Consider the following 10,000-nt stretch of genomic DNA (forward strand, 5'->3'; position numbering starts at 1 on the left):
TCAAGTGAAGTTGTTCACATCTTATTGGCGTCATGAGGAACAGCCACCCAGAAGCGGTAGCAGGCCCATGGAAGGTATGGGTTCGCTGGTGTTCTCAACGGAGTGTTGTCCCATTCCAGCTCCTGCAGCAGATGTCCTCGCATTCCTTGCATCCCTGGTTACACAGAAGACTTAGAATACAGGACCATTGCCCTTTACAAGTCCACTATGTCCCAGGCCCACGACCCCTATTGGCTCTACACAGCTAGGGTGTCTCCCTGTTGTCTCTCGGTTTATGAGAAGTGTCTTTAAGAGTAGACTGCCCAAGCCTAAGTACTGCTCCACTTGGAAGATGGGCACTCCCCTGTGATTTTTAGCAACTCTGGAACCTCTACAGTAACTTACAGTGGGACAGCTATCTTACAAGACCATTCTATAGTTAGCATTAACTTCAGCGGCTAGAACCCATGAACTTTCTGGGTTGGACTTGGCCTGATCCCTCAGGAAGGAGGATTCCTGGGAGTTCTCGCTCCCCACACGCGTCAAGACGTCCAGACCAGGTCACCCGGCACGTAAATTTTTCTGCCCTCCTTTCCAGAAAATTCCAAGACCTTCGTGGTTCGTACCCTTGCTGCATACGTGGAGAGGACGAGAGACCTACATAACTCCTCTCAGCTACTTGTGTCCTTGATTGCTCCACAAGGGCCATTTGAAGCCAATCTGTCACTCGATGGTTGACAAGAGCCTTGTGTATGGCATGAATTAAACCAGGCTACTCTGGTCATCCAACTCGAGGAGCCTCAACCTCGGCAGCTGCTACTGGAGGACTGTCTGTTGAATTTATCCTAAAGGCTGCGGTTTGGGCCTCTGCGCAGACCTTCGAGCCCTTTTACTACCAAGGGGCATCACGGGCTGCCTTTGCAAGGGCAGCACTTAACAGTCTTACAAGTAGTTTGAATCACAGTCGTACGCCTGAATGGGGCTTTACTTCAGTTTAGAGCAATTAGTTGTAGAACACTTGTCAAGACTCACTTGGACTTATTAAAGTTTCTAGTTGTGGTGTTCTACCCTTTAACTTTCGCTTGACAGTACTGCTTTGGAATTCTTCACCAGTATTGCGACTTTCATTCAGAGAGGCGTGACGGAGAAATTAGATTTCCCCGGAGGGTCAGGACTCACTCAGGACTTACCTAAAGGAGACAAGTGGTTTTCCGAACCCCTTGTAGATTTGATATGTGTAATACTGGTCCCCAGACCATTGGAGTGAGTGTCTTCTCCTCCCCACCCTTTATTGCGAATCGATTCAGCATTACTCTCCACTACTCAGAAGTAAGGATCGGGATAATATCCTTCCGGTATTGTCGAGAATTTAAGCTATTAAATATTTCAAAATACCATCGTAGAAACTTGTAAAGCACCTGTTTACTTGTTTTGATCGGAGTCAACGCCATTAACAACAGTTTTAAATGTGAACTACACTACGATCGCATTTCACAATATGGTTCAGGTTGGGTCACGGAATGTGGAATTTGGACTACGGAATTGACCTGGATATTGACCAAGACACTGTAACAAAAAATCACTGAAATACCGTGAATTTTAAAGGAAACACCTAAAATTCCTTTGAACAAAGTGTAGGCTACCCGTAGCCTTTTCTTCCTTAATTTCTTGGGTTTCTGGAACATCAATATAATCCTTCGATTTTACCCTAGTTTTAAGATTTACGTTACATTTTATTTTTTATTATTTTATTTTTTTGTTTATTCTTCTGTATAATAATAAAAATAAAAAATTGACAAGAGCAGCATGGATACCTAAAAAAAATAATAAATCATAAAGAGATCTTCAGTGCAATCTCCAATGTTCCAATGGAGAGCCTCTCACCTTTAGTGACAAGTCAAATATTTTGTGAGAATTTCCCTGTTCTTCCATGTCCTCAGTGTCATTAGTCTTTAAAAGCATCAACTGTACAGCTGCTTCAGTGTCGCCATTAGCAACACTCAGGCATTGTTGAATTTCTAATGAGTCCCCTTCTGGAAAAATTTCCAATAGGACAGACATTCCATCACTGCAAAAACAGAATTCAGCAGTATTAGCAGTATTAAGGTCACAAGACTAGTACACCACATAAATGTTGGTAAGTACATTAATGTTCCCCTTATTAAAAGTGTGAGTGCATCTAAATTACAAAATTACATTCTGTGACTTACATTCAAAATAATGATAACTTCTGAAACCAGCAAATATTGCATATATCACCTACTATTACACACTATTAAGATTGTAGCCATCAGAAGCGAAAAATGGCTGGGTAATGGCAAGCAAGCCACAACAAGTTGCAAAATTGTTGAGACGCTTTCATTTAAAAAAACACATTTTCTAGCTTCCACCCGCCGTATCTAGAATTTAAAAACCTTTCCCACTTCCCTTCCCCTCTCCCCATTTCAATGTTGACTGTTTAAGTTTCCAACAAATGTTTTCGTCGTGCTAGCAACACTGATGAAGGGGGGAGGGGGGAGGGGGGGAGGGGAGGAGGGGGGCTGCAGTGTGAGAGATAATAGGTAAATTAACAATGCCCCAAGAAGGTGAAGTGTCTCCACTATTTTTGCAACTTGTTGCAGCAAAATATGCAATGCGACCACCAACTCCAAACCCCAACACACACACAAAAACAAATCAGGGCCACCCACGAGCCAGGCTAAAGGGTAACTGCTCACCAGCATTGCCTCGATTCCAACCTTGCCTATAATTCAGGGTTTGTGTTCCATTTTGCCTATAAAATTCCACGAGTATACATTCAAGCCAAGGAGTTTTCAAGAACCAGGAATTGAGTTTTCAAGGAGTCTTTATAAGAAGATTGTTATGCCATACATAGAGTTTCAGTGTTTCCTTTGCTGAAAAAGCCTACTTTGATATTCCTTACCACATCCTGCAAGCTAAGTGCACGCACAGGCATTTTAGTCAATTTTGGGCTCAAATGTTGAAATGTCTCTTTAACTTAGCATGATGCAATCTCAACAATTTTCACCCAAGAAAAAATTCAAGCAGTTTTCAAGCAGTTTTCCACAAAATCATTTTTTTCAAGGGCTTTTCAAGTGCCCTTGAAGTCCAAAATTAAATTCCAGGGCTTTTCAAGGACTTCAAGGAGTAGCGCACAAACTCTGCTTTATTCACATACATAATTATGTACATCTGTAGTTGTTATATTAACTTTCTTTTGTTTCATACCATATTTTTCTTGTTAGAGTCTTGTTTTCGTGTGTACCATCACAACTGGTTAATTTGAGATCTGGTGAGATTGTCAAGTCAGAAACCTTGTCAGAAATACTTCCCAGGTGAAATTCTCCAGCAGGGAGTGAGGAGGGAACACCGAGATTTTTGTCTTCTGTGGAGATTCCTTCTTCTAAGAGAAAGACCAAATTAAAAGTTAACTTATATTGTTTTTTTCTTCATAATTATACAGTGACAACTTTGGACTGCATACACCCTAAACCCGTAAATGCTTCAGATATAGGGCAAAAAGGCATTCGAAACACCTTTTCGGTTGGAATTAGTTTCTTAAAGATTTATTTATTAAAAGTGGAGTTCCTGTAAATTAGCTTGATAGCTAAGTGCACTTCCACTATAAACAAAGCAACAACATTTTAGACCTACATGTCGAGCAGTGCGCATTTCCTACAGCTCAATAGGGTCAAGGGGTTTCAACCTAGTAAAATTTACTCTTTAATGGTCAGAATAATAATTATTACTATTTTGGAGTGTCCCCTGAGTCTATCAACTGAGTCCTTCCATTCATCTCTATCTGCCAGGTCAAACCCTATATAAATTGAACAAATAACCTGTTCAGGGCACTCAGTTTTCTTGCTGTAACTGAGTGTCCAAGATAAGCCCACCATCACCTTGAATAAAGTTCAATTTTAGTCACACTTAAGAAAACAGTGATTTAATTTACCTAAACATTTCCAAGTATTAGTGGAAGACTATGTAATTACTGTTTACAGTCCCATAAGAATAAAATGCAATGAACCATGCACAGAGTCAAACCTTTTACTTGGTTGCTTGATTTTCTAATGTACACAAGCTTCTCTGCCAAACCCAGCATCCAAGAGCACACCTCTTCCCTAAAGGACAACTATTTATGGTTACTATTAAAATAAAATGGTCGACAAATAAAAGTTTTATTTAAATGATTTAAGTTATCTGGAGTAATAAAGTTTCACCAAAAACATTTCACAAATCATCTCCCAAAGAAAATCATCTTAAAGGCACGAATAGTCAGTGGTTGAGCCTAATGAACCTTCCAATAATAATTAATTATTTCAGGATAATAGGACATGAGGATTTTAAAAGAATTGGTAATGGTCAATGGATGGTGACGCTTAAGGACACCACACACATGCAGATTTTTTGTCATAATATTACCGTAACTGCAGATTTTTTATCCAGGAAAAATCAGCTGAAAATTTGTCAGTCCACCAGCTTGCTGCATATTAGCTGAATGCCAAGGCTTGGGCCAACTCATCCAAAAGCTTGCAACAAGCATGTCCTCTTTTTCAAGTGTTCACTGCTCAAAATCTGTTTCATCTCCGCCATGTTGGAAAAGACACTTGCTCATGTGATTCTTATGACACTTCCTAATAATTGGTTGCAGGGTGCGCCACCGACAAGGCCCGACAAGACATTTTGAGATCTAGCACTGTGAGATATTGTCCGGCAAGCCCCAATCTTGTCACAGACCTTTCTGAATTCGCCACACACTAGTCGCAGAGTGGGCCGACAATAAATCAAATAGTGTGCGGCGGCTTTTAGACTAGTGATACACCCATGGTTCAACATTGTGCAGTCTTATCATACAGTATGTTAATTTGTCAATCAACAGGTATTGGCAACTTGTTCAAAGGAAAAGAATTTGACTCTATTTTCAGTCAATTTCGTCCAGTAACTTTAAACAAGTTGAATGGTCTTCCATCAGCATTCAATATGACATACTCACATTGTTGAACAAGATCTGCATCATTTGCTGATCAACAAATGATGGATCTTGTTTCACCAGTTTTAGATATATAGTCCTTGAAGAAAGTCTACTGGAAACAAACTACATGTAACATTTCTTCCCTTTTCTCCACCAACAGCTATTGCCTGCAAGTTTAATGAGCAAAATCTACCCATACGTTGAATTTACACTGTAAAACTCACCTGTTAAGTGTGTCAAAGCCTGGAATATGGGCAGCCATTATATCAGCAAACTCTTCCACATCAAACTGCTCATCTCCTATTTGCTCCAATACACTCACAATGTATCCAAGAACAATGTCATCTACAAAGCTATTTAATAAATAATATTTAAACCAAGACAGACATGAGTTCAAAGAAGGACCCAGGGTGGTGGAACATATGAGGGCTCTTCTAGGCAAAAACCATCCCATGGGTGTCAGGGTTCCTCTCATTAGGAGTTTTGGAAGAAGAATAGTATAGTGTGGTATTTTTATGACTTTTGCTCTTTTGATGAGTTACTCCACCACACTACACACCTAACCATCTAATAAGCAATTTTTAATTTACGCAATTCAAATAATTATTGTTCCAGTACTCAATTAAGCGGTCATCCAGTCAACGGAGACAACCAGAAAATCTATCAGGCGACCTGCAGTTTTTGGTAAAATAAAAAGCCTAGCTGCCCATGGAAAAAGTAATGGAGAACCCAGCTTCAGAGACCTTTAGAATTCAAAGGCAAAGTCGTTGAGCATCGCACCCAAAGTCCCATTTGCAAATGTAAAATATATTGGAGAATATCTTATACTCGTCTCCGTTTTCTGTTTATGAATAATTACTTACAGAGTTGGATGATATTAGCGTTATTTGAACCACGTTTTTGTCAAATCTCCACCTTGTTCCGTCTTAGGGTTTACATTTACTGACAAATAAGATGCTGTATATTTAAAAAATGTCTCGTACAGGAACTAAAGAAACCTACCATAAGGATTCTGCAGATATTTGGTCGCTTAAGAACAGCTTCAGCTCTTCCTCAATAGTGCCTTCCATCTCTTGGTGCCTGGTTTTGGATGATATGGCTGACCCAACAGCATACAGGCTTGAATTTTCTGGACCTGGTGTGAGATTTGTTATGATTTACATGAGACCAGTACGAACTCAGACCGGTAGGAGAGGTCTGACCATCACACCGGTCTGAGTTCATTTTCAGCCTGCGACGTACAGTCTCATCTAAAGAGGCTCTGTCGAGGTAAATTCCGACAAGACATATGGCCTAAAAAGTAGCGACAGCACTTAAATTGAAATCGCAACAAACAACATCCTTTCTTCAAATTTCGGACAGTAACGTGAAACATTGCAAAGCACCGAGACGAGACCTTTTAAAATTCAGACAAGCGACACAGGACTCCCCCTTCCCCTAGTAGGGCCTCTGTAATGCTATGTAATGGGGGGGGGGGGGGGGGTTACAAAGAACATTTTGCCACCTTCACTTGCTGCCGGGTGGACATTTTGACCAATTATTTCGTCCCAGGGGTGGGGAATTTGAATTTTTTAATACGAAAATGTCAAAATCCCCACCCCATGCCCGGCCCCCTCTCCCTGGGGCTTAACATTGATAGGTGCTGTGCATAAACGCATAAAAAGAAATGTATGGAGGCCGATACGAACTCATGCCGGTCAGAGTTCGCTCCGGTCTCATGTAAATACCCTCTAAGTTAATTGTAGGCTGAAACAGCTTGGCTTGTAGCTTATACAATTTGTAAAACAAATCTCAGTTGACTTGTTAGGTTGTAGAGCGTATCAGCCGTCCGTCATGTCAAGCTAAGTGTAGGGCAGAAATATGCGAGCGTCCGCACCTAAACCTTCATCAATGAAGACTCTAACGAAAGCAAGAAACCTACCTTATGCTACTAGTGAAAACTAAGGGATTTCAGTTCTTTTGTGTCCTGTGATAAACCACCCTGGAAGTGCTCAAAATTAAATTAAGTTGACCGCCAAAACAACAAATTGTATGCTTGTTCCCAGAGCCACTCGCTTTTTGACCGAGGCGAATCCGAAACGAGGTTCGCCCGAGAGAAATTCGGTGGCAGCCGATCTTTCCCGAAATAAGCGCGAGTTCCCGGAAATGTTGAGGACGGTCCCATATTTTAAAATTTCGTCATCCCAAAGTATCTTTGATCATTATCGAACGTGTAACTTTGAGCCAGACTTCAAGTGGATGCGGAGTTGCGGTTTATAGAACCAAGAGAAAATATCTTTTCTCTTGAGATAACTAAATATCTTTGAAAGCTATTTAGTTTGTATCTACACTTAGTAGCTGTCAGAACTCTTGATTCTTTAAACACGAAGTTGTGATAAGAATATAGTTATTGAATGAAAAGTTTCAGACTGTCATGGCCAAGAGGGGCATTCATTTTACCATAGAATTCAATCAACAAAAATAACTATAATTGTATGATAATAGTCATTGTAACGCAACACAAGTCAAAGTGTGACATATATTTAGTAAATGATAGATAAGAAACACATGTTAGTGAAACAGAGTATATTGCATTATGATAGCGTGAGATAAGGGTAACCGCAAACCCTTCGGTAACCACAGTGTTATTGTATTTCAATATTGCAAAAGGCTATTGATGTAAAGGCTTTTAGGCCAGATTGAATGACGAACGAACGAGTGTAGTAGGATCTAGTAGGCTTTGAAAGTGTAATCGAGTAAATAAAACGCAATATTTAACCAGAAAGATACAGTCCTTTTGATCGGGAACTAGCGCCGGGAGATATTCCCGTACAATAATTTCTTCCGTTGAAACATGAGTGCAACACTTCAATCATGTAAGATAGCTTTATGTTGTTGTTGTTGTATTGAATGCCTTATATCTGGTGGAATGGGGCTGCCGTCGTGTGGTCGATTTAATTAAGTCACACATTGCCTCACTTCAGCATTTCATCCAAGTTTCCATTTTTAGTTTTTCAACCGGTATCGCTCCAGACAAGTTAATGATCTTCTTGAAGATACTAAGAAGTGTTCAGCAACATTTTCGCATAAAGACTACTTGCAAAGGGTTGTCCTCCCACGACAATAGAGAAAATATGGGCAAGGATCATGCATCTCGTTGGTTCAATGCTTATCATCCTGGTTAACGTTTTTTCTGGTTCCTTGTGTGGTCCGCCCATCTCCACGCTCGCATGAATTACGCGGGAATAAAGATGACAATTTAAATTACACTCTGATAGTACTGAATCAGTGGAAACAGAGTTGAAGGCTGAATGGTGAGAAACAAAACTTTGGTTTTATCAACGGAGTTGATAATGTAAATTGACCACCGTACAGAGATTCTAAAAGCTGACGTTTTGAGTGTTAGCCCTTCGTCAGAGCGAATCGAGGAATTATGTGTTGTGTGTAGTTTTTATAGTGGAGTAGGAGCTACGCTATTGGTGGGTAAGACTACTTGCAAAGGACTACTTGCAAAGGATAAGATAGATAAGAATGACAGAATTCCATTCACCCTCACTTTCCATCCTCATAATCACGCAGTCAAAAGTATCATTCTTAATAACTTGCTCCAAAATGATCCCGAGACTGGTAGAATCTTTCCGCATCCTCCACTTATTTCATTCAAACGGGGCAAAAACGTAGGCAACTTTTTAATTAGAAGCGCTCTCAAAACTAACGAGCAGCCCGGCACTTTCAAATGCGTGTGCTCACGATGCAAAACTTGACCTTTCACTCTTAACACTACCAACATCGTTTCACATGTACCTCCGCAAATGTCATTTATTGCATAACCTGCACGTTATGCAATAAATTACACATTTGGCGAGACAGGTAGACGACTAGACGACTGATTCCGGGTATACCTTCGCGATGTTGAGAAGAATGACAAGGATGCATCTAAGCTAGTCGCTCGTCATTTTAATCTCCCTAACCACTCCAAAAAACACGGCTATATCTGCGGCCTTTCCCTACATCAAGGTACGAAGGAAAGCCGCAAGAATCTGGAAAAAGAAATTCATCTTCCAAATCGGCACCCCTAATCCCCACGGTATTAACGAACGCTTTTCATGATCATTTAACTAATGTATTCCTATTCTTCACGTTGCCATGTTACCACCAGTAGCGTAGCTCCTACTCCACTATAAAAACTACACACAACCCATAATTCCTCGATTCGCTCAGACGAAGGGCTAATGCTCAAAACGTCAGCTTTTAGAATCTCTGTACGGTGGTCAATTTATATTTATCAACTCACTTAATAAAACCAAATTTTTGTATACTACTTCCCCACTGACGCAGCACCACAGTTTCTTTAGAAACTACCCCCCTCATTCAATTGAATGGTGACAACACACGTTTTACCCTAATGGGAGTAGACTCCATTTGCTGCAGAGAATAGAACAGAACAGTATCGGAACATTGAACGTCTTGCCTAACTCGTATGGGACGTGAGATAGCTCCTAACGTCCCATTGAATTTTAGGGACGAGCGGATGTGCGAAGGGATCTACGGTTTACAATTCTTGTTAAGAAACTCGTTAAAACAGCTGTATTCAAACACAACTGTTAATCCCGCATGATTTTATATCTTTGAAATCCTCGGTTTTGTGCAAGCACGAGACTATGTATGCTTAGGTAAGCGGTGTTTGTTCAATTTTTTTACCACACTTGTTTGAACGTTTTCATTTCAAACCATTTCGCTTTAAAGAGTGTTTGACCGAACCATCCAAACCACCCATGATCAGCCAGCCCTCTCCTTTGAAAGTGCGCTAGTGTGACTGATAGCCAACTTCTAGGGTAGGGTAGGGTTACCCCCTCACATATCAAGGCATCATCTCGAGACTCTGGGGAATTAATGTAAGGATTTGCATGAGTTTATTCCCCAGAGCCTCGAGATGATGCCTTTTGTTTAGGACGGAATTTTAATATATCGAAAGTGGGCTATTCACTTCCAAAAAGCTGCTCCCGCAGTCATTTACATACATTAAACGCAAACAAAGCATAAATGTGTATTCTTCGTTATTCATTCTTT

The 10,000-nt window shown here is 40.5% G+C and overlaps 1 protein-coding gene across 2 annotated transcripts in view; it reads right to left on the reverse strand.

The window, feature by feature from the left end:
* Nucleotides 1-6,973, reverse strand: part of LOC138008371 (CUE domain-containing protein 2-B-like) — a 17,406-nt gene extending 10,433 nt beyond the window's left edge. Inside the window, exons 1-6 of one of the 2 annotated variants that reach the window (XM_068855691.1) lie at nucleotides 6,873-6,973; nucleotides 5,954-6,086; nucleotides 5,176-5,304; nucleotides 4,024-4,100; nucleotides 3,208-3,379; nucleotides 1,864-2,047 (exon numbers count right to left, since the gene is read on the reverse strand). In XM_068855691.1, the coding sequence (XP_068711792.1) occupies nucleotides 1,864-2,047; nucleotides 3,208-3,379; nucleotides 4,024-4,100; nucleotides 5,176-5,304; nucleotides 5,954-6,021 (630 nt within the window). In that variant the 5' untranslated portion in view covers nucleotides 6,022-6,086; nucleotides 6,873-6,973. Of the gene's footprint in view, nucleotides 1-1,863; nucleotides 2,048-3,207; nucleotides 3,383-4,023; nucleotides 4,101-5,175; nucleotides 5,305-5,953; nucleotides 6,087-6,872 lie in introns of both variants that reach the window. The other variant, XM_068855690.1, reaches the window with a different exon arrangement.
* Nucleotides 6,974-10,000: the final 3,027 nt, after the last annotated feature.

This window comes from Montipora foliosa, chromosome 6 (genome assembly GCF_036669935.1).
Source record: "Montipora foliosa isolate CH-2021 chromosome 6, ASM3666993v2, whole genome shotgun sequence".
Lineage (NCBI taxonomy): Eukaryota > Metazoa > Cnidaria > Anthozoa > Scleractinia > Acroporidae > Montipora > Montipora foliosa.